We start from the raw sequence: 23454 nt of genomic DNA, 5'->3' as shown, positions 1-23454 counted from the left end.
CAGTGCACATGTGGGGGGTGGAGTGGGGCCAAGGGTCGGGGAGGCATTCCTACCAAACAGGCACAGTGGTGGGACACGTGAGCAGGGGCTGGTCTTGGAGGCTGGGGGGTAGGGGCGGGGGTGGGGGTGGCGCGACTGCTCAGGGCCTTGACCTTGGTGTGAGGAGCACAAAATCGAGAGCTTTCCCTGGATATTAGGCAGTGTGTGTGTGTGTGTGTGTGTGTGTGTGTAGGTTTAGGAATATTGGAGAAGCTATGATCAGAGAGGACACAGAGAGCAGAGATGGAAATGCTAAGCGTGGGCAGACACAGCAGGGTTAGTACTCTGGTAAGCAGTGTGCTCAGCGCTGTGGTTTACCAAGCAGACATGCATTTTGATAAGGAGACACACAGAGAGACAGAGAGACCCAGGCTGCAATTCTCAGCAGACAGAGTAAGAGAGAGAGAGAGAGAGAGAGAGAGAGGGAAGAAAACAGAAATCTCTGGAAAAGAATTAAGAATGACTTTGGGGGGAAAGTTTTGTTCAGGATGAGCAAATCAAGGCCCACCCTACCAGTAGCTGGCATCCTCTGGCCACTTTGAACCATAAGGGGCCCTATTCTGGTCACTTCTTCTCCACACCTCAGACCCCAGGGCCTGATTAAGCACTTACGAGGCACTCAGGACACTTAGGAATGTGGGGCCCCTTATACTACTGGTGATGAATAATGGATAAATAAAAATTTGAGAATGATAAATCATTAATCAGCTTTCCTGCTGCTGTGTAGGGTGAATATAAATGCCAACGTAAGTCGTGGCTGGCCAGGCTGGGCAGATCCCCTGTCCCGGGCCTTGGGCTCTAGACCTCCTTAGTATCTCCCAGAAGGATCTCTTTCCCATCATCCCCTTACCTGAGCTCTGTCTCCCCTCCTCCCCACCCCCCACCAGCCTCTTACAGGGACCTTCCTCCCTGTTCTCTTCCCTTCTCTCTTCAGAGGCCCGCCCACCCTCCGGCAGCTACAAACCGTTCCTCTTAAAAGACCTTCGCCAGGACAGTGTGAGTTCTCAGAAATGTGCCGTAGGAAGAGGGGGTTGGCCTATCTGGCCTTTTAAAGAGAAGACTAGGGCTTAAGCCAGTGAGAGAGAGAGAGACAGAAACAGAGAGACAGAGGGACATGCAATAGCTCTCCAAATATTTCCGTCTCTAAGTGTGGCTTAGACGTGTTCAAGTAGTTCCCAAGGACAGCACTAGCACCAGTGGACAGAATTAATATTCGGAAATGCTTTAGAATATTCTTAATATAATTTGGAAGGTCCAGCAAGGATCTAGGCTGCCAGAGGTGGTAGTGAGGTCCCCATCAGTAGCTGCATTCAAGCACAGGTTGGTGATCACCTGTCAGGCACACTGCAGAGCAGATTTCTATCCTAGATAGAATATTGGAGCTCTAAGGTCCTTCCCATCATAAGCTAAGGGTGGGGCAGGCCTCTCCAAGGGTGGGCCGTACAGGGGCCACTGACACCCATTCCTTGTCAGGGAGATAGCTGGGATCCTTCCCAGTATGTATTTTGGGGGCTTCCTGTGTGTCCGAGCCCTTCAGGCTCATGTCTTCATGGCTAGCATCGTCCCCATCGTGCATTCAAATGGCCCCACCCGGCATAGCTGTTCTGGCCTGGCCAGAGATACTCACAAGGCAGTCGGCTGTACCTCCGGGGAACACCACCTCCCCTCCTGCCCGCCCTTCCTGCCCTCTGCTGGGCTTTGGGAAGAAGCCCAGGTAAGTTAAGCTGGCTCTCCCCAGGGCCGGGACGAGGGGCTGGAAAGGGGTTCCTGCCCAGCCCTCTCCCCGCTGCTGCCCTCAATGTAGCTGGCTCGCCGCCCCCAGCCCTTCCAGCCCAGCCTCTGAATCCCGCTGTCTTTGATTAGTCCCTGGTCTCCTGCAGGCATCTTGGCTGGAGCATGTGTTTTTGTTATCTTGCAAGCAATCAGCAGCAGGATTTCGCTCTCATGAGCTGCTGAAAACATCAGTGATGGGTTTGTTTGTATTTGCCTAATTAGGCAACAAGCTGCAATGCTATCCCAAGGACTGGCAGGATCTTTGGAAAACACAGGCCCAGAGGCCTCGATTCTGAGCAAGTTCTAGCTCCTTCCATAGTATTATTACTCTCTTTTGCTACGCTCAGGGGAGGCAAAATTATTGAGGGTCTGGGTTCTACAGTCCAAGTGCCTGGGTTCAAATGCCCGGTCTATCACCTCCTAGCTCTGTTGTCTTGGGTAAGTTACTTTAACTTCTTCGTGCTTCCATCTCCTCATCAGCAAAATGGGGACACTATCAGTTCGTGCGTGGCACACAGTAGAGTCTGTAAATGCTGGTTTAAAGAAAAATGACAGTGAGATAGAATAGCCAAAAAGGTCCCTTTCTTTAGAGGCGAGAACATGCAGGGTGCCAGGCTTTTTGGGTGTATGTTCGAATCCATTTCTTTCTTGACTGTGACTTTGTTTACCTGTCAGATAAAGGGGGAGATCCTTCTTTTTCTCCCTGTGGACCATTGTAGATTTATGACATAATGTCTGAGAATCACTTGAGCTTCTTAGAAGAAGAATGTTCTATCAATATGAGGGCATGCATTTATAAATCATTTCCTTTGAAATGATTTTCAGCCTTGGTGACCAGAAAGACAGTTAGGTCTTCAGTGAGGGAGTGATTCCTGGTCCACTGAGCCGGGCCACACAGAAAAGGATAAAATGAAAAAACAGAAGAGGATGGAGCTGTGGCAGGTTGAAGTCTCACAATTCTGGGCCTCAGTTTCCCCACAGGGGGACTTGTGCCATTATTGAATGCTCTGCGAATACTTGCTGAATGAAATCGAGATCTATTCCTCTCTCTTTCTTGTCAGGTAAGCAAACGGTATTTATCGAGCATGTGAGTTTCTGTCATTATTGTCAGGATGCTTTTTTGGGGATCAGTGATCAAATACAGAAAATGCTTTACCAGGACTTTGAATTTAGCGGCTATGCAAGGAGATGGACAACCTTCTTTGTATAAATCGAGTCAAGTCAGAGAGCAAAGAGACCCCAGTTCATCAGAACCCTTCGTCACTCAGCACTTAGTGGGACCCACTCCTGATCCCAGAGAACCATTCATGGAATTGGATGCCAGAAGGTCAGTTATCCATGTAGTGATGAACATCCGGGGTGGACCTTGAGCTTCCTCTTGGCCACCAACCCAAAAAGACCCCAGTCCTTGACCGGAGGCTGCAAACCACTGACCAGGAACCCAGAGCACCTCCTTAGCTAGCAAAGATGCTGGTCCAAGCTGAGAGCCGCGCAGACCATGAGTGATTCTGGTTTGGGAAGGTGAGATCATTCCCCCAGTTTCTCTCAGGTAAGGAAGTTCAGAGCCCCTGAAATTGGCTGGTTCCCCTAATACTTAAATTTTATGGCAGCACAGTATATTTTGGAGATAGTGTTGTGTATTTTATCCATGCTCAGCTGGGCTGTAGCACTCAGACCCGGTGAGGCTATTGACCATGACTGTAATGTTTCAATATATATTTTTGGCAAGACGTAACTCACATTTTAAAATATTAATTTCCCAACCATCATGTTCCTGAGTGCACTTCGATTTTTATTTTCCTGCAGCTGTACCCCACGAGAGAAGCAAAGCTACTTCTCAGTTGAATACATATATTTTTTTTCCTCCTCCTCCACCCTCAGCCATTCCCCAATGGCAGGGACACCCAGATCCCTTGTTCCGAATTTTCCAGGTTATGCTAAGCCTCGCAAGCTGTCACATGCCTACCTCCCCAGGAGAGAATAGTAATTGCTGATAGGTAAGTGACCAGCAGGATGATTCTATTCTTTTCCCCCCACCGGGGGAGAGGATGGATTGGAAAGACATCTATGTGAGTTAAGGGTTGACATTCACAATGGTTAACAGATGATAGGGCATCACACCAACCGGAGGGAACTCAGCTGCCAGGGACAGGAGCCTACCGGGACATCCTTGCTCAGTACCAGCCTGGGTGGGCTCAATGAGGTTTGCACTTTAAACGTTCCTTTTCTGGGGCGCCTGGGTGGCTCAGTCGTTAAGCGTCTGCCTTCGGCTCAGGTCATGATCCCAGGGTCCTGGGATCGAGCCCCACATCGGGCTCCCTGCTCAGCGGGAAGCCTGCTTCTCCCTCTCCCACTCCCCCTGCTTGTGTTCCCTCTCTCGCTGTGTCTCTCTCTGTCAAATAAATAAAATCTTAAAAAAAAAAAAAAAACAAAAAAACAAAAAACGTTCCTTTTCTTTTCTTCCCATCACATGGTAACCCCTAAAAGCAACTGGGTTCCTTTGTGAGTTTTCAATTTCTTTGACTCCCTTTAATGGATGACAGCCCGGGAAAAACCAGGTGGTCACTTAAGTGGGGGATACATTTTGGACCAAGAAACAGGAACACGTTACTTCGAGGAATCTGACTCTACCTGAATTGTGTTTGACTTTCGGAGAGATCCTCCAGGGCCACACTGTTCGGGTTTGACCACCAGAATTGACGGTTTACGTATAATTCATTACTGTAGTCAGAAGGGCTCTCAAAGTCCTATGGATCCTGGACCCAGAGCTTGCCTATCCTGACTCTGCTCGGTGGCGAGGGGGGAAAGGGGCGGGGAGGAGGGGGTGGATGCACAGTGAAACCTGGAGATTTAATCGCCAAATGCCCATGAAGATGGGGTTCCCTAGGAGGGTGGCTGGGTCAGGCAGGGACGGGTTCCAGGCCTTCCCGGGGAGGTCTGGGGGTACTCACTTGAGAGGTCCCTGCCCACTCCCAGAGCCAAGCCGTCTTTGATCCACAGGACGAAGCCATCGTATTCAGGGATGGCACACAGCAGTGTCACGGGCTGGCCCGACACCACGGCCTGGTCCTGGGGTTGTTGGCTGAAGGAGTACACTTGGCCTAGGAAGGAGACAAGCACAGCGGTCAGTTACTTGCAGGTAGCAGCGCCTGGAGGCTTCTCCTCACGTTAAGCAGCAGAGCAGACACTGACCCAGGGGAGAAGCCCCCCACCCCACCGCCCCCTGCATCTTACTTCCTGCCTGGGGCCCAGCAGCAGCTTCCTACGTGCCCCCAGCTTAAGTCCCAGCTCTTAGCAGCTGCTTGGCCGCTCAGCCGCCCCCGCTCGTCAGTCCTTACCACACCTCACACTGTGATCCGGCCTCCTCCAGCCCCCAGAGGCCGTGCGCACCGCCCTTGGGACGAGCTCTGCCACTTTCCATTGGGCTAACTCTTACTTGCTGCCGCTGGCTTGCGCCTCCTCCCACAACAGGGCAGAGGTGGTGCGGTTTGGTCAAAAACCAGAGAATCCAGGGAAAACATTATTGTTTCAGTGGTTCCCAGGCTGGTACAACGTGACACAGCGCGTGCAGGAGTCCCCGCTTTGTCCCTTTCTTTCCGGTGGCAGCCCCAGCTCCGGCTTCCCTATCACCTGGGAGAAGGTCACGGGCGTGACCCCAAGCTCTCCCATGCACCCCTGGGAGCAAGACGGCACCGAGCCATCCAAGCCAGCCAGCTCAGGAGCTGTGACCCGGACACACCCACAGTGTGTACCACGCCCCAACCGCTGTTCTAAGATTTTAAAATATTAGCTCATTAACCTTTTCACCCTCATAACAACCTATGAGGTAGGTACGATTTTGACCCCCATTTTCTGGAGGAGGAAATGGGGCCCAAGGAAGTGGCAAACACTAACAGGAGCTGGGCTTGGTCATGACCGAGCAAGTACTGAGTATGCATTACCTTTAGCTTTTTACAGTCGCCATAACGCTTAGACCTTACCAAGCCCAGTTTGCAGGGGCCTGGATGTTAACTAAATTATCCAGAAGTGTCTGGTGGCAGGACAAAGGCTATAAATATAGAGTTTCCTGCTCTAAAGACTGTATTTTCACCTACTGAGTTGCGCTGTGCCCAGATCCCTAAGCCGGTCCTGGAAGGAAAGCTGAGGAAGCGGGCTGATGTGATCCGTGTTCCCTGGGGGGCCACAGATGCATGGACAAGAGGACATTGACATTTACGGAGCCCCTGGCCCACAGCAAGCTGCATTTCACGTGCCCTCCCTTCTGTAAGCTGTTTAATTACATGTCAGGGCAGAAATAGCCAGATGTTACAGCAGGGAAAACAGAATCAGAGAGGCAAAGTAACCCACTCAAGATCACACAGCTAATGAGTGGTGGAGCCGGGGTCTGACTGGGGGGGCAGGGGGGGTCCCTGTGACTTCCAAGCCCGCATTCTTTCCCAAGCCCTGCCCAGGAGATAGAGACACACAGCTCAGGAAAGTGGACCCAGTGGATGGGCTGCTGTCTCAGCCTCTTCTCCCCGACATGGGAGAGTTGGAGATGGCCACGGAGGTCCTGGACCCTAGCTATTGCCCATCGTGGGGACACAACGCCCCAGGCTTGGACCACTGCTAAGGCCAATGCTCTCAGCAGCAGGTGGCCTGAAGAAGGGAGTGATACACATGTAAAGAAGCGGAGGGAAGCGGGCCAGGGGGGTGGAGCTGGCGGTGGGGCTCCCCAAGGGCAGCCGTGGAGGTCCGCCTCAGAGAGCTTGTGGCAGGTGGGAAGGTAGCCGGTTGCAACCTGATGAGATCTTGGCTGGGTCTCTGAGGAGTCTCATTAAAAATGAAATTGGCCCTGAATTGTGGGAGTAACACTTTTTATTCTGATTTGAGCTTTACAAATTAGATTTCATAGGACATTTTAATCAGCTATGTGTGGTGGGTTTATTTATTTTTTTTCCTCTCAGTCTCTTCAAGTTCTCTGTTGTAATTAGACTGTTTTGGGCACCAAAACAGAGAGAGAAGGAGGAAGAGAAGAGAGAAGGGAAAGGAGAAGTGGGGGGGCCTGGAGAAAGAGCCCAAGGAAGGGGTGACGTGAGGAGGGTCAGGGAGACGGGAGGGAGCTGGAGAGGCCTGAAGAAGGGGCCCGGAAGGGAAAGAGGGCAGGGAAGGAGGAGGAAAGGGAGGAGGGGAGGAGGGGGAAGGCTGTAGGAGGGCACTCCTCTCTGAGGCTCTTTTCTCCCCGCTCAGTGATGATTTCACAGCTCCTTCTTATATCTCAAAATCTTTCTTGCAAGAAGGACAGTGTCAAGACAGCTGCCATGGCTGCCAGAGATTGTGTTATCAGAGAGAATTATCAGGTTGTCAGCTGGGGGCGGAGGGACTGTAATGAGAAGGCCCCAAGCAAGTGGTGAGGACCCTGCGGGGGTCCCACCCCCCGTCCCGCTTCCTCAGGTGAGGGTGCGGATAACAGACAGTTGAGGTACAGGGGGCATCCTGAGGGGGCTGTGGGTGGCGGCGGCGGGGGGGGGTGAGCCCTGATTGGTGCAGGGAAAGCCGAGACTGGCCATGGAGGAAGACGCGGAGTGCTCACTAGCTCACTTTGGATGCTGTCTCAGAGCCATGGATTGGGGCAGTCACGAGATCCCCCCAATAAGCCCTGAGCACACAGAGAGGTGAAGGGACAGTGAAGAGTAGGGGAGGGCCTGAGCGGAGGACGGTCTGATCCATCCCCAGCAGGCTTCAGAGAGCTTTCTAGAACATCTCATCAGGCTTCAGAGAGCTTTCAGCTCCCACATTGGGTCTGTTGGAAAGAACGTCTCTTGGGGTGGGGTGGGGGCACGGAGATAGATACACCGGACAGTCTCAACAAAACCACCCAAAGAATAGTATTTACCCATTATTTTTTGGGAGGGGATGATTCGTGCTCTGACAATTTTCTTTTTCAATCTAATTTTAATTTCTGTGCATTAAATACATGCCACGAGAAATACTTTTTCTTTCAAATCAGTGAGATGCTTTTTCAAATAGAATCATAAGCTGAGTGTCACTATCTAGAGTAGAAAAAATCACAGTGCTGTGGGTGGAGGGGAGGTGGAGGGATGGGGTGCACTGTCTTTTCACTCATAGGATGTACCTTGAGTTTTCTCTTCCAGGCTTCAAAGCCCCTAGGAACACAGTGTGCATCCATGGGTGTAGTTTCCAGGCCAAAAAATGCTCTTCACTCGTTCCCTCACAGCTGGTTTCTTTTCCCTGTCTTTCCAGCTCCCAGGAAGTGAATTGTGAGTGAGCCCGGGATCTTTTCTAGAACATTCTGGGCGTTATGGTAAGTAGACAGGAAGCTCCTTGAGAACATTTGTGATTCAACACACATTTATTGCGACCTGCTACTAGGCAGGCAATTCACTGCCTTATGGGAAACAGATGGATACGACGTGGTCCTTCCCTCCAGGAGCGAACATCTGTGCGCCCACCACACCCAGACAACTCTGCTCTGGGCACAGAGTATATGCTGCACACACCAGCACACCTTGTGCCACCCATCCCAAGTTTTCTGCCTCAGTTTCCCATTGTGCCCACTGACATTCTCCTGCTGTGAAGCCTGGCAGTCCGTGTGACCTCCCTTTCCTGCTTCATTTTTAATCTGTCCCCATCACCAAGTGTGGCCCAGCCCCTCCTCCACAGCATCTCCCAGGCCCACCCTTTCCTCTCCATTCCTACGGCTGCAACCCAAAGTCTGGGCCCTCCCCACCTCTGCCTGGGTTCTTTCGACAGCCTGTGAATGCTTTTAGGTCCAACCGTGAGTCTTCTCCCTAAACCACCACTTTCCCTTTCCAAGGGGTGGAAAGTCTAATGGCTCTCTCCTACCCGCCAGACAGCACCCGATAAGCTTCTCCAAAATCTGACCCGCTTCTCTCCAGGTGCTCAGCAGCCATTCACTTATGTCACCTGTCCCATGTCATCAAAGTCCCACCACTCTGGAATCGCCCCTCTCTCCAGGGCTCCCTAACCAGCCCTGCCCTCACTGAATGCCAAATTCTCCTCCAGGAGCTTTTCCTGTGCCTCCAGGCACTTCCTGTCACCAAGGGGGGGGGAATCTTTTCTCTTCTCCTCTCCTCCCCACTTTTCCTCCTTCCCATCCCCCCTTAACTTCTTCAAAGCTTTATCGAGCATTTACTATATATCAGATGCCAAAAGAACAAAGGTAAGTGAGAAATGGAAGGTAAACTGAGGGCAAGAACCACAGCCGTCTTTTTCATCTTGTATTCTCAGCACCTCGTCTAGCGCATAAGCACTGAATACACTTGACTTGTGACCTTGTGGCCCACCTACTCTAGTTTGTCCCCTGAGATCTGTGGTCAAGAAGGAAAACTGTCTTTACATTATAAACTACTGATTGGGCAGATACTGTGCTGAGCACACCACACAGAACGAGTGAGGTGAGAAGTGAAGGGAAAGGGCCAGAGTCTCAAGAAGTCAGGCTTTGTAGGGTAAAAATAACTCAGTTATTCATGGAAGACCTACTTCAACCAAAGCTTTGACTATAACTACAATGCTAGTCAGGTATTACTACCCACATTTCACAGATGAGCTGAGGCTCCCAGAAATAAAGTGACATGCCCAAGGTCACCCAGTTGTAACTCAAGGTCAATTCAAGGTCACACAGTGGGCCCAGGTACAGTAAAGACCCAAATGTCTCTGGTTGCAAACCCTGTTTTCTTGCCACTTCCCATGTTGGTTATTGAATTAAGGGTCTAGATTCGATTTTTTATCCATAAATCAGGACTCCCTCCATTCAACCCCAGCAACCATTGCCCTCAGACCATCTAAAGAGAGGCAGAGGATCTCTGGAGTGAGAAGCGATTTCTTGGTTCTTCCCTAAGTTTACATGGCCTCCTGCCAGTTGCTGGTCTACAACACTGAATTAGGGTTCATGGTGGAGTCTAGTACTGGCCGCCGTGGGGGCTAGGAAAGAAAGGAGGTGTAAAATTACTGGCACTTAGTATTATATAGTCCTTATCTATGTAACTATGTTATTATATAAATATATAGAACTAGCTATATATCACAAATAATACTTTTATTGTTGCAGAATTCATAATAGCTAACTTCCATTGCGTGTAGCATGTGTATTAAGAGCTGTCCGTGGGTTATTTGACAAATGCTCTCCTTCACAGTCCTGTGTGGCAGGTGCCCTATCAGGCCTCCGTGAGGATGAGGCTGTCCAGGGGCCCAGGGCACTGAGGGGTGGGGGAGGGACACCAGGCCCAGCAGTCCTATTCCAGAGCTGTATCCTAAGCCCTGGGAGCTCACAGAACCCCCCCAAGACCACACTCTCCCCTGCCCTTGGCCGGGACTGCCAAGTCTAGGGAGACTCTCAGGGAGGGCTTGGACGGAAACACACTTGGTGGGTTAGACGGAGTGGGATGTGGTTCCAGTGGTGACTGCAGGCACGCTTTCCTGTTCGCTCTCCCAGGAAGAGAGGGGCCCTGCAGAATGGGGAGGGGGCCCAGGGGCCACTGGAGAGCCCGTGAGGCGACTGTCCGCAGCCTGCGGGCTCCCTGCATGCCCGGGCTGCTGTGGACTTCGCAGGCCAAGAGGGCGCCTTCCCAGCTCTCCAACTGGGCCTTTACAACTCTGAAGTTGGAAGGGAGGTATTTCTCCCCACTGCGCTCAGAGAGGAGAGGTGCCAGCCTCAAGGTTCTGCAGTGGCTCAGTGGGGCTTAGAGTTCGGCTCTGAAGGCCCCCAGCGCAGAGATCTCCCTCCACCTGCTCAGCAGGTAAGGAGCCTGGAGGCAGAAGTGCCGAGCAGGTGGGGCCTTTGGAGGCCTTCTCTTCAAACCGCAGGAAGCAGGGGCTGTATCTGGCTGGGAAGGATAGAGAGGAGGGTGGGCTCTGAGGAGCCCCATCCTGATGAGCCATGTGCGCAGCCCACGTGGCGGGCTCTGAGTCAGGATGGCTGGTGACTGGCAAGCAGGAGGAGGTGTGGGGGCTGCAGGGCACGTGGCAGGAGGGGCCTCAGCTCTTCAGTGCTGAGAAGGACAGGTGCAGGTGCAGCCCGGCCTAGAGAGAGGGGTGGGGGACGTAGCATTGGGAAGCCTCTGGGCTCCGGTCCTGGGCCAGAGCTTCCCCCTCCCCGACCCCCTGCAGCAGCCCAGCTGGGAGTCCTCCCCTCTTGCCATCCTGTCTGGTCTGTCCTCCGACCAGCTCTTTCCCTCGGCTCTCCGGCTCTCCGCTCAGGAGCAGGGCAGCTCAGCTGCCTCTCTCCTCTTCTCCAGACTGTGCATCTCCATCCCTCCTCCCTCCTTCATCTGCACCAGCCCAGCAGGCTCCCTGAAGGGGTCACCCCCTCCCAGCCCTGACCGCATGGCCCCTCACCTTACACTCTTTTTGGGGACTTGCAGTACACAGTAGCATGGAATGAACCATCACCATCTGGCTCTGGGAGGTCCCCACTCTCTTCTGAAGACCCCATGGTTCTCTACGAGCTCACACACCTCGGGGCCCTGATCTGAGGTCACCCCTCAATTCCTGACTATTTCTTGGGGAGGGAAGAGGCATTTTGTATGGAAGGCTGAGGTCATAAGGGCCAAATCACTGGGAGTGATGTTTTTATAGCAGTGGTCTGGGGGCCTGGCTGCTGTGGGGTATGCGGGCACATTGCACGTGTGCGTGTGTGCATGTGTGTGTGTGTGTAACAAGTAGGAAGAGGGCCCAGTGGCCCCATGTGCATGGTGGTCAGGGTCCTTAGTGGCAGGCTCACGTCACCCACCCTTTGCCACCCATAGCTGTCAGCCCCGGATCTTTTGGGCATACATTCTAGTACTTGAGTGTCCCAAGTCTGTTGCCACTTCTATGGGCGTAGGTTTTTGTGTCCCTCCCTGTCACCGATCTGGTGCTCAGGTGGTTCCATGCTGGTGGCGAGAGGGAATATGCACAGGGTCAGCAGGGGCTGGTGCAAACAGCATGAGATTTGGGGTTAGCGCAGCTGAAAAGAGAAGGCCTCAGTGCAAACTGCACTGGAGCCTGATGTGGGGGCAGGGTTGCTAATGTCCCTAACATCCCTTTCTTTCGATCTATGCTCAGAGATCAGATCAGAGGCAGTCCAGGGATGGCATGTGGGTGTGCCCCCTTCCCCCCTCCCATCTTTGGGCACTTTGGCCAAGCCTTGGCTCCAGGAGCAGGTTGAGGGAAGGAGACCACTCCCCTTAGGGTTAACCCCAGCCATTCCCGGACAGGAACTAGGCCGCTTGGAATGCTTGCCCTGGCTTCTGAGGAGCCCAGTGCTCAGCAAACCCATGCAGACAGTCACCCTTGTCCTGCTCCTTCAGAGGGGGACAGAGCTGGTAAAGGAGCAGGGCGCTGAGAGGCTGAGTGATGCCCTGGGGATGCCCAGCAGTCCAGAAGCAGGCGGAGCAAGAACTTCTCTGGTGCCCTGGGGACGTACCCACCACCACCCCTGTGCCTGAGTGCGGGGCAGCCCAGCTGAAACCCTGCCTGCCTCAACTCCCAGGACATTCAGCAAAACTTACTGAGTGTGTGTGGATGGCCACATTTGACCATAAGTCGCTAGGCTACAAGGGAGAATGGGCTCGGTCTCATCAAGGGGTCACATAAAGCGCTTTTTGGGTTTGCAAAAGGCCTGTTGCAAGCAGGAGGGTTGGAGGGAGGAAACCGAGAAGCTTCGTGGAGGAGGAATCATGAAATGGGGAACATGATGGAGGAGAGATGTCATTCTGGGTTAGGAAAAACATGCAAGCGAAGGCATGAGTGACGAGTAACCTCAGGTACCTGCTTTGAGTACCTGCCAAAGCCTGGGTCTTGGAGAGCGCAAGGAACACAGGGGCAGGCAGGCCTGGGCAGAAGCTCACTAACAATATGATCTGGGGCACGTTCCTCACCCTCATCTGTAAAATGGGAGTGACACACCTACCTCGCACAGCTGCTCTGGGGAGAGGACTCGTGTGTAAATGATCCTGGCACACGGAGGTGTTTCACAAAGGGTTGTTTTTAGTTACATCACCATCCACGAGTCTTTCCTGAGCCCAGGACCACTAAAAGTAGAGCCACATCCTGGGGCGCCTGGGTCACTGAGTCAGTTAAGCATCCGACTCTTGGTTTCGGCTCAGGTCGTGATCTCAGGGTCGTGAGATTCAGCCTTGAGTCTGGCTCCACCCTGGGTGCGGAGTCTGCTTGAGATTTTCTCTCTCTCCCTCTTCCCTGCCCCTCCCCCTCCATTTTCTCTCTCTCTAAAATAAATAAATCTTTTTTTATTTTATTTTATTTATTTATTTTTATTTTTATTATTATTTTTTTTATTTTTATTTATTTATTTATTTATTTGCGAGAGAGAATGAGAGACAGAGAGCACGAGAGGGAGGAGGGTCAGAGGGAGAAGCAGACTCCCGGCCGAGCAGGGAGCCCGATGCGGGACTCGATCCCGGCACTCCAGGATCATGACCTGAGCCGAAGGCAGTCGCTTAACCGACTGAGCCACCCAGGCGCCCAATAAATCTTTTTTTAAAAAAGTGGGGCCACACAGCACCTGGAATGAGGGATCCCAGGAGGCTTTGCAAATCTGAAGTTGCACCGATTAGAAGCTGCTCCCTAAAAAAAAAAACAAACAAAAAAAACCCCAAGCTGCTCCTTCCCATGAGTCTTTCGAGTCTTTCTCACCTTCAGGTGAATGGGAGGCGGCGGGGCCACCCTCAGCTCTGCCGATTGGCACCACCCCAGCCCGTCTCAGTCTCCTGATGCTGCCCCGCCAGCCATGCAGAACAGGCTCAGTGTTGCCGTCTGCTCTGTTATCAGTGACCAACTGGGGAAGGCTTTAAGAATACTTGTACGGGGGCGCCTGGGTGGCTCAGTCGGTTAAGCGACTGCCTTCGGCTCAGGTCATGATCCTGGAGTCCCGGCATCGAGTCCCGCATCGGGCTCCCTGCTCGGCAGGGAGTCTGCTTCTCCCTCTGACCCTCCTCCCTCTCATGGTCTCTGTCTCTCATTCTCTCTCTCAAATAAATAAATAAAATCTTTAAAAAAAAAAAAAAAAGAATACTTGTACGGGGTGGGGGGGGATATTTACTCCAGCTTTTCCCAGCCCGGAGGATGCAAATTGCCTCTTAGGAGATTAAGGGAAGCTGCCCTGCTCCCGAGAAGCAAGCAGATGGGAGCAAGGGAAGGGGAGGAAGGAGCCAGCTCAGAGGCCCCTAGCTGATACCAGGATGACGCCAGACGGGGTGGGAAGGGACCAGGGCAGGATGACTCTGACCATATCCGGGATGACTCCGATCATACCCGGAAGCCCAGGTCTTGACTTCTGCTGTTTTCCTGCTGCTCAGCACAGGACCAGCTCCTAATGCAGAAGAATGAGTTTTGGGAAGTTTCCAGAAGGTCTTGTCCTGACCTACTCAGGGGAGCGGAACTGGGGGGTGATGGGATTATGCCCGAGCCCACTGACTACTGCAGCTGATGTTTCTGGAGAGTGAGATGGGACCAGCAAAGGTGCCAGCCATGGGCAGAGGCACGTCTCCACTAGCACCTCCAGGGCCTCTGGCTAGGTGTGGGGGGCAGACGAGGGACTGATCTGTTTTCCATGACAAGGAGCTTAGAGTCTGGAGGAGACAAATATGCGCAGAAGGGACTGGAATTACTAGCATTGCACAATCAGTGCCCAAAGTGAAATATACAGAAAGTCCCAAGGAAGAAAAATATCTCCTTCTGAGGGAATGAGGGAAGGAGTCCCAGAAGGGTTGGCTTCTGATGTGGCCTCCAGGGTAAGGGAGAGGAGGGCAAGGAGGGAATGTTCCCTGGAATGGGAAATGGCTTAAGTAGCACACGGAGGTCAGAACGTGATGGTGAGGCCCCATGATCTTGGCTGGATCTCTGGCTCTACCATTACAGCCGTGTGGCCCTTGGGCACATTCCGCAGGCGCTCTGCACCTGACTTCCCCCATCGGGATAGTAATCAGTGCTTGCTGAGTTGTTTGTGAGAATGACACGGGGCATTTTGCGTAAAGTGCACAGAGCCCTGCATGCCTTCCACAACGGAACGGCCACCGTCACTAGGAACCAGGTAGGACTGGTGCACGGCACGTGGCCGTGTAGACGTGTTCAGCAGGATGCATTCCAAGGGAATCATGGTAGGCCTGATTGTGTTGGCCCTCGAGTGCATGCTAAGAAATTTGCACTTAATGAGAAATCATCAAAGGGTTTGACCCACATGCTCAGATCTGAGTTTTAGAAAGATCACAGCAGTGACAGTGAGGAGGGTGGATGAAAGGGGATAATCTGAAGATAGGAAGACTGATCAGGAAGATTTTGCTGTCATCAGGGCTCAGGCTAAAGCCGCATCCGTGGAAAGAAGAAAATGGATTTAGGAGCCACTTGGAGGTAGAATCGGTAGCATTTGGCAGGAGATGAGAAGGATGGAGGCATAAAGGTCCCGTCTCCCTGGCCTGCAGGAAGGGGTGAGTAGGTGACCTGTGGAACCATTTCTGTGTCAGGAGGGGAAGCATGTTTGGGGGGGCAGTGAGTTCCGTTGTAAATATGTTGATGGAAAGGGGCCCTGAATCATCAGGAGAAGGTGTCCTGGGTGCAGTTGGGTCCATGGGTCTGGAGGAAGCTGGTGTGAATAACTCATGCTTAGTGAGCACTCACATCTCAGGTAGTAGGAGAAGTGGTTCTACAATATGTCCTCTCATTTGGGGTTGACTTGGGAGTTCATCTCCAAATAGGGGAGGTTACGGATGCCGATGTGACCCTCTAAGAGGGACACGGCTGCTCCAGGCTGGGCAGATCGGGAGCAGCTGTCTTGGGTGGCATGGGCCGCCAAGGTCTGCGCAGGCCTAGAGCCCTGTCAGGATGGCAAGAGGTCATCTAACCCCATCTTCTTCCTTTGGGTTGGGACTGGAGACACCAACAGAGAAGCCAGAAGAACAAGGCGGGGGTGGGGTGGAAGAGGGGCCGTCTGTCCATTGTTTCTTCTAGACTCTGCTGGGAGAGAGACCTGAAAACAATTTTACCCTCAACATTACCATTTGCAGCCACTAGCAACTTGATTCTGATACACAGGTGAGGAGAAGCTTGCTGAGATGGCGAACATTCCAGAAACTGCACTGGAGTTTTGTTTGGGCTTACACAGGAGAGCCAGACTGCTGCTCTTCCCCGGGGCTGGATGTGGGCCAGGAATTCTGAGGGCACGTTTTCCCGCCCTTGCTTCTTATCTGAGCTGGGGGCGCCCAGGTAGCCTGTGATTCTCCTGGTCTCACACACCTCTCCCCAGGATGCACAATCCGCCAAGGTTGTCCTGGACAGCGTGGGTCTTTAATGAAGAGCAATGGGGCTGGCTGAGGCAGGGTGACTCCAAAGTCACTATAAATTCTTCGCCTACTGATTATCAGCCTGTGGCCTGGGCCAGAGCCTGACTGTCCTCATTAGTGGCAAGCGGAGGGAATCCTCCATCCATTCAGCCAAGTTCTGGATGCCAAGAGGATACTAATAAGTGCTTCTGGAGACACTGGTGCATCGGAACCTGGGAAGGAGCCCATCCATCCCTGCCTGCGTCTGACCGAGATGGGAAGGGCAGAGAAGTGCGGCCTTTGGTGGTCATGGTGGGGGACGGTATGGAGTAGAGATGGGAGACACTTGGGCAGCCCACAAAGGCTAGGAGCCAGGATGCCATATCAGGCTTGCTGCAAGGCTGGCCATGGGACCCAGGCTAGGTCCCTTTCTTTCTCTGAGCCTCAGGCTCTTGTGTGTTCAGGAATATGTGCTCCCTGGACCATTGTTGGGGAAAGGTAGAGAGCAGTAGGAGAGAAAGAAGGGGATGCTGAAGAACAGGATAGAGCTAAGTCATTAGCCTGAAAAAAAGTGTAGGCATGGGCTGTGGGCAGACCCAGTGTATACGGTTACCCTCTTAGAGTGGATCGGGGTGGGAACCCCTGGGAGGTGGGGCCCGTGGATTGGCTGACTCCATGGTGTCCAGCATCTCTGTTCCTTTCTTTCTTTTTCTTTCTTTGTTTCTTTCTTCTTTCTTTTTTTTCTTTCTCTTTTTTTCCTTCCTCCCTCCCTCCCTTCTTTCTTTCTTTCTTTCTTTCTTTCTTTCTTCTTTCTTCTTTCAGATTTTATTTATTTATTTGACAGAGAGAGAGAAGGAGAGAGCACAAGCAGGGGGAGTGGCAGAGGAAGAGGGAGAAACAGGCTCCCTGCTGAGCAGGGACGTGGGGCTTGATTCCAGGACCCTGGGATCATGACCTGAGTTGAAGGCAGATGCCCGACCAACTGAGCCACTCAGGCACCCCTCTGTTCCCTTTTCTAAGAGATACTGTGTCCTCGCCCTGAGCACCCAGGCCCAGAAGGTACCAGTTTGGGTGGTGCCCCTGCCACCTCTGAGCTGGGTGCCCTCGGGCCTGACTCTTCCCTTCTCCAAGACTCCCCATGTGTACAAGGCAGGATCTAGACTCAATCTGTTAGGTCCCTCCCTTTCAGCCCTAAGGTTCTTTGTTCTGCTTTATCCAAAGTCTTATTTTTGGGTGGGGAGGACCCAAGGCTGAAAAGAATAAAACGGAGCCACAAGGAAGTAAAAGCAAATCTCTCAAGGACATTGGTCTGTTTGAGGAAGATCCATGTCCTAACTCTCATGTTTTTTTTTTAAACAAACATCTTAAAATAATCATTTTATCCTGGTATAGACCTTGCCAGTGGGAAATTGTGCTAAAACTCTCATATGCATAAGGATCACCTGAGGAACTTGCTAAAAAATACAGTTTCCTGGGCTCCAAGCCAGAATTCTGAGATAGTGGGTCTGAGCTAGGCCAAGGAGTCTGCATTCCACAGCTCCCCTGGGCAATCCGGCTGCAGGTGGGTTTTGGTGCACATTTGGGAGGCACTGTTGAATGCAAACAGTGCAGGTTCGGGGGAACTGGGTTCTTTCTGGTTTGGGTTGTCACTGTGTGGCCTTGGTCCAGCTGCCATTTCTCTCTGGGCACGCCATGGTTTCCTCCGCCGCTCCATGAGGCCATGGGATGAAGTCAGTGGTTTTCACCTTTTTCCCCCAGGGCATGCAACCCTTTGCCAATGGAATCCTGTATGGAATGCCAGTGTGTGAAGTAGGTGGAGGCAGGCTAGGTGAAGCTTGAGGGGCCAAGTCCAGCCCCTGGGCCGCCCTGCAGTGGACCCCAAGGTCCCGCTGTGAAATGCTCAAGGAATCGGAAGGTCCTGTGCAATTTCGATGGTTTCCAGGTGTTGCATGAGGAGCAACATGGCTGCTGCACACAGACGGGTATCAAAGCAGGCCTGGGAGCCAGATGTACCGTGTGGATAACGTAGTCTGGTCTTGAAGCATGAGCTACTTCTGTGCCACTCACCAACCCTGCGTCGGGGATCATAACTTAGACTTGGTGTTTATAAAGAAATCTTCCCATGGCTTCTGGAGTTGTTCCCAATGGGGAGTAGAGCACAGTGTTCTGAATTTCTCCCTTCTTGGAGCCCAAAGACAACCAACTCTTAATTATCTTCGTTAATGGAGAGGAAGCAAGGGTGCGAATAATCCAAAGTGATGGACATTCCAAAATAATGAATAATACTAAATAACCTTAATTTTCAACTTCGGAATGCAGTTTGGTATTCGCGTTTGAATATGGATGTGTTTGATGTTCTGGGAATTTTTAATACTCAACAAAACAAAACCAAGGCCTGTGACGGAACTCCCTCCTGACGCCAACTCAGCTGGGTGCAGAACCTCACCTCTGGTACTGGCTCCCAGAGAGAGGCGGGCCATACTCCACCCCCCTCCCCCCGCCCCAGCTCGCTGTTTTTATGGCTCAACACCTTCCCTAGGTGGGACAGGGATATTAGCTGATTTTGCCTTTAAAGGACTTTTATTCCCTTTGGGACTCATGTAAATAAGAGCAAAATAAGAAGCTGTGAAATGTTAACAGAGGACTTCATTAAGCAATCTTGGTGATAGAATTTGCCAGGAATGGGGACAATTTGCCAACAGATAATTGAGAGCTGACTCTATATGTGTCCTAATTAAAAAAGTGACTCTTCTCCCTGCCCTGGGATTCTGGGTCTCGTTCTTCGTGTTGGTTTAGGATATTAACCACAGCTAACTCTTGTATACACTTTATACTCCACAAAGAACTTCGCATATGTTATCTTGCTTAATCTACCCTCACGACACCCCGTGGAGGAGGTTCTAATATCCGTTCTGATGTAGAGACTTGAATATCAAGGCTCACAGCAATGGTTGGCCCGGCGTCCCACAGCAAGCGTTCACCTCCCAACCCAGCCGGCCGCCACCTCACCAGGCCTCTTCTGTCACCACCTGACTGTGACCCTGGCAAGGGCTCAGATCATTTGCTCCAACCCTGAAAATGCAGCAGCAAACCAAACAAAAAATCAAACCCAACCAAACCAACTTGCCATTACTGTGCCAGTCTTTGATTGTTTGAAAGTGGAAATGTTGGTAAAGGAGAGATTTTGTGCTATGATCACCCTGAGAGAAAGGAGAGACACTGTGCATACTGCTGGGGAGCACCCAGGATGGCCTGAGTGCTTTTCTTAGCTTCTAGGAGGCTTACACTGGGTCACTGAGCCCATCTCAGAAGATGGGCTGATGGCGGGAAGGACGGGACCGGCTCCTCAGAGGAGCTCCTTGGAAGCAGGGGTAACTCCAAGCTAACTATTGTCACATCAACAGTACTGAGAGATAGAGAGGATCTCTTCTATTTTATGGATTAGGAAACAGAAGCTCAGAGAGGTTAAGTAACCTGTCCAAGGTCACAGTGTGTGGTGAAGCTGGCAGACTCTAGTTAGGCGCCTTGGTTTACTCCATAGTACCCGGTAAGCACAGAGGGTGTTTGAGCTCTGTGGTTTCCTCTTCAGAAAGCAGAGACTGACTACTGTGTCTTCCAGCTGCCCCCAGCTGTGCTCAAAAAACAGATATGAACTTGACAGGACATCTGCTTCTTGCCTTGGGCACAGGATCTGCCCCACCTGCAGACCACAGTCAGCCAGAGAAACCTCTGACACTCCCAGGCACCCCTGGACCTGAGATCAGGTCCATGAACAATAATTTAGGGCAAGAGTTGTCCACAGCTTGGCAGAAGCATGAGCATTCTTTATCTTACCCTGCTGCATCCCCATTCATAAGCTTTTTGCAAAGCCCCCCCCCGCCCCCCCGCCACCCCGTCCCCGTCAATAGCCTTCATGCTCAGTCCTGGGCTGGGTGAATAATGACTTCCATTCTCTGCACGGCTTGGGTCTCGGGCCTTCGCGACAGCCACCTTAGTGGCCCAAACAGGACCAGCTGGTGTCCAGGGAGAGACTTCTGCGGGGACATGGGCCCCAGGGCTCAGGGGTGGGGTGGGCAGCGAGTGGGAGCTTTCTCCAGGCCCCATTCCGGCCCCGCCCCCAGGACATCTCTATTTCCTAGCCAGAAGTGCCACTGGATGTGCCAATAGCTCCTCAGATAGAAGAGTTACTCCCGGCTTCACTGGAAGGAACAGAACCGTTTTCAAGCCTCCTCCCCTAAACGCAACAATATTTGGTAACGCTTGGCGCCTTGGGGAGAGAATTCATGTCCGTAATTAGTTACTGTATATCACCGTTAGTACTCTGCTCAGGATTTACTGGGCAAATACCATTTAACTGCACAATAACTACAGGTCCTTGCTGCTTATTGGGTAATTTACTAAGCTGGGGGAATGGGGCAGGAGGGACTCTGAATAGGAGGTATTGCAACCCCTTGAATCAAACTTTATGAGTTTGGGTTTGGCAGGGAGGTGGCTGCCGGTAGCCAGCTCTCATTGCTTTGTTTTGCAGAGTTGGCTGGCACACTGCTTCCTTCCCTTTATTTATTGCAGGAGAGGTCTGGGACTGGGGTCTGAGGCTGCCCCGAGCTACGGGAGGGCCTTTTGGTAGAGAGGGTCTTTGGCTGAGCACAAAGGCTCCCGGCAGGAACCCAGGTTTGGAGTCCTGGGGGCTCCATCCATCCTTCCGTGTACTCCCTCGCGGGGCCTCTTTTTGTATCTAGGCCAGTGGGTGGGGAGTACATACAGGGAACTGTCCTTGGTTGGCAGTATCAAGATAATCCTAAACCCTTTCTTCTCGCTCAAGTGCCATGTTGGTTGGGAAACAGCCATTCCTGGACACTTGGCTGTAATTCCCAGCCTTAATCTGCTTGAGCAAAGTCTGTCTTTGTTTGGCCACGCACTGTCTAAACTCCTCTAACCTATTTAGACCACGGAGAGGGGAAAAGACACAATAATGAAAAACTCAACGTGCAACATTGCCTTACGCAATCTAATAAATTACTCGGCACCCGGCTGCCAGCTCAGACTAAGCCCAATATTGCCTGCAGTAATTATTTGGATCAAATGCAGTTTATCTGCTTCATATTTGTGCTTCTGTGCTCAGTGGTAACTTATAAATGTCATTGTGGTGTTTATTTGTTATAATGAAACTTAATGGCATTGGAAGCCAGGAGCAGAGCTGGTGGGGCGGTAGGTTTAAAACAATCTCTTCATCTCTGGAGAGAGAATGAGCCAAGGTAACATGAAACTGCCCTGTAGGGAAGGGATTTGCAGAGATGGTTGTGTCCTCGTGCTGTGTGGTGGGCAGAGAGGGCCGGGGAAGGTTTGGCTGGGTTTACCCTGGCACTGCCCCATCTGATGCCTCCACTCCATCTTCCAAAGGTCTTACAGGGGTGGGAGGTGTTCGATCTTCACACCACCCAATGGGTGACCCAGATAAGAGATACAGGCTGTCCAGGGTCTTGGAAGCCAAAGTCCTGTTGGATGGGGCTGGAAATGAAAACCCCCAGGGTGACTGTATCATGGAGGACAGACGATCAGACAGAGGTCAGGAGGAGAGCGTGGGGACAGAAAACAAAGGGAAGCTATCCCGGAGGGCCAAAAGAGGGGACCGCAAGGTTTCCTCCTTTGGGTGAGGAAGCAGCTCCAGTGGTAGTGGTGGCAGGTAGCACAAAGCATGGACGGAACGGGGAAGAGCCGGTAGGAGTTGGAGGCAGGGTGCCCTGCTGCCTCTGCAGAAGCACCACGGGTGAGGATGGGCCATTTAATGTAGAATGAAGCGTTTTGGTTTCTCACAGCTCTGGACTCTGCCATGTCCTAGCTATCTGGCTTGGGCAAGTTATTTATCTTTCTCGAGTTTCATTTCCTTTTGTGGAAAATGGGAGTAATAACAGAGACCTCTCAGGACGGCAGTGATGATTCCAGGAGGTGATGTGTATAAAATGATGCACATGGCGTTTGGCACACAGTAAATAATAAAGCATTGGCTGCGGCAGTGACTGGCACTTAGTAGATGTTCAATATATGTCCGCTGGGCGAATAAATGAGTAATAACACTTCCCACCTGTGTGCATTACAAAGCCCTCTTCTAAACAGCTGGGCTTGGATTGAAACCTCACGGCCGTGCAAGGCTGATCTTATCATCCTGCGTTTTCTAGCGTGGACATGGCTATGGTAACTTGCCTAGGGCTACTCAGCTGGTCTATGTGCGGGCTTTGGCTCTTCTCCATCCCAGGGCAGGACTATCTCCCCCAGTCACGGGGGACAGATAGCTCTCCATCTCTGCCGGGAGGCTGAGCTCTTCCCTCCTGACTGGCTGCCCTGCTCCCTAGAGCCTAATCACAGAGCCCGTGCTGACCTTCCTAGTTGAACCCCGTGGCAGAGGTAAGCTGGGGCCTTTCTGTCCATTTCATCTTAATACTACAGTTAGTGTTTACTCATGAAATATTCATTTTCTCCCCTCAGCAACATGCTCATACAAGGCTCCTAACATCATACATATGGATGAAAATTATTAGTCATTGTTATCTCTCCCACTAGCTGGTCCCTTCCCCCAGTACACCTCCTGTTTTGATCTCAGCAAAATGGGACTGAATTGAGGGTTTTTGCCTGGAACACTAATAATGATGCCTTGCATTTTATGGTACTTTTTATGCTTTCTCAAAGCGCCAGCACAACCATCATGCATCATTTCTCTTTGCAACATATGCACAGAGGAAAGAGTGTTGGTGCCCCAAGTTTACCCATTTTGCAGATGAGAAAACAGGTCAAGAGAGAGAGATAGATCAAGGTCAAGTTCACATACCTAGTCAGGAACTGAACTTTTTTTTTTAAGATTTTATTTATTTATTCGACAGAGAAAGACACAGCGAGAGAGGGAACACAAACGGGGAGTGGGAGAGGGAGAAGCAGACTCCCCGCCGAGCAGGGAGCCCGATGCGGGACTTGATCCCGGGACTCCAGGATCATGACCTGAGCCGAAGGCAGTCGCTTAACCAACTGAGCCACCCAGGCGCCCAGGAACTGAACTTTTTAAAAAGACATTTATTGGGCGCCTGGGTGGCTCAGTCGGTTGAGCGACGGCCTTCGGCTCAGGTCATGATCCCAGGGTCCTGGGATCGAGTCCCACATTGGGCTCCCTGCTCTGCGGGGAGCCTGCTTCTCCCTCTCCCACTCCCCCTGCTTGTGTTCCCTCTCTCGCTGTGTCTCTTTCTGTCAAATAAATAAATAAAAATCTTAAAAAAAAATAAATAAAAAGACATTTATTTACTTATTTTTGTTTGACTTCTAATGCAGTGCTCTTTGGGAAACTGAATGTGTTTGTCTCATGTAAATAAATAACAGCACC

At 51.7% G+C, this 23454-nt stretch overlaps 1 protein-coding gene across 4 annotated transcripts in view; it reads right to left on the bottom strand.

The window, feature by feature from the left end:
* The window catches only part of KIRREL3 (kirre like nephrin family adhesion molecule 3), a 525608-nt gene that overhangs the window by 86455 nt on the left and 415699 nt on the right, over positions 1-23454 (bottom strand). For all 4 annotated transcript variants that reach the window (XM_081799114.1, XM_081799115.1, XM_081799116.1 and 1 more), the window contains exon 3: positions 4764-4913. In XM_081799114.1, coding sequence (XP_081655240.1) covers positions 4764-4913 — 150 coding nt within the window. The remainder of the gene's footprint in view (positions 1-4763; positions 4914-23454) is intronic.

This window comes from Leptonychotes weddellii, chromosome 11 (assembly GCF_054177405.1).
Source record: "Leptonychotes weddellii isolate Sample4059 chromosome 11, ASM5417740v2, whole genome shotgun sequence".
Lineage (NCBI taxonomy): Eukaryota > Metazoa > Chordata > Mammalia > Carnivora > Phocidae > Leptonychotes > Leptonychotes weddellii.
Note: the sequence above shows the minus strand (reverse complement) of the source record. Positions and strands in the feature narration are given on the sequence as shown.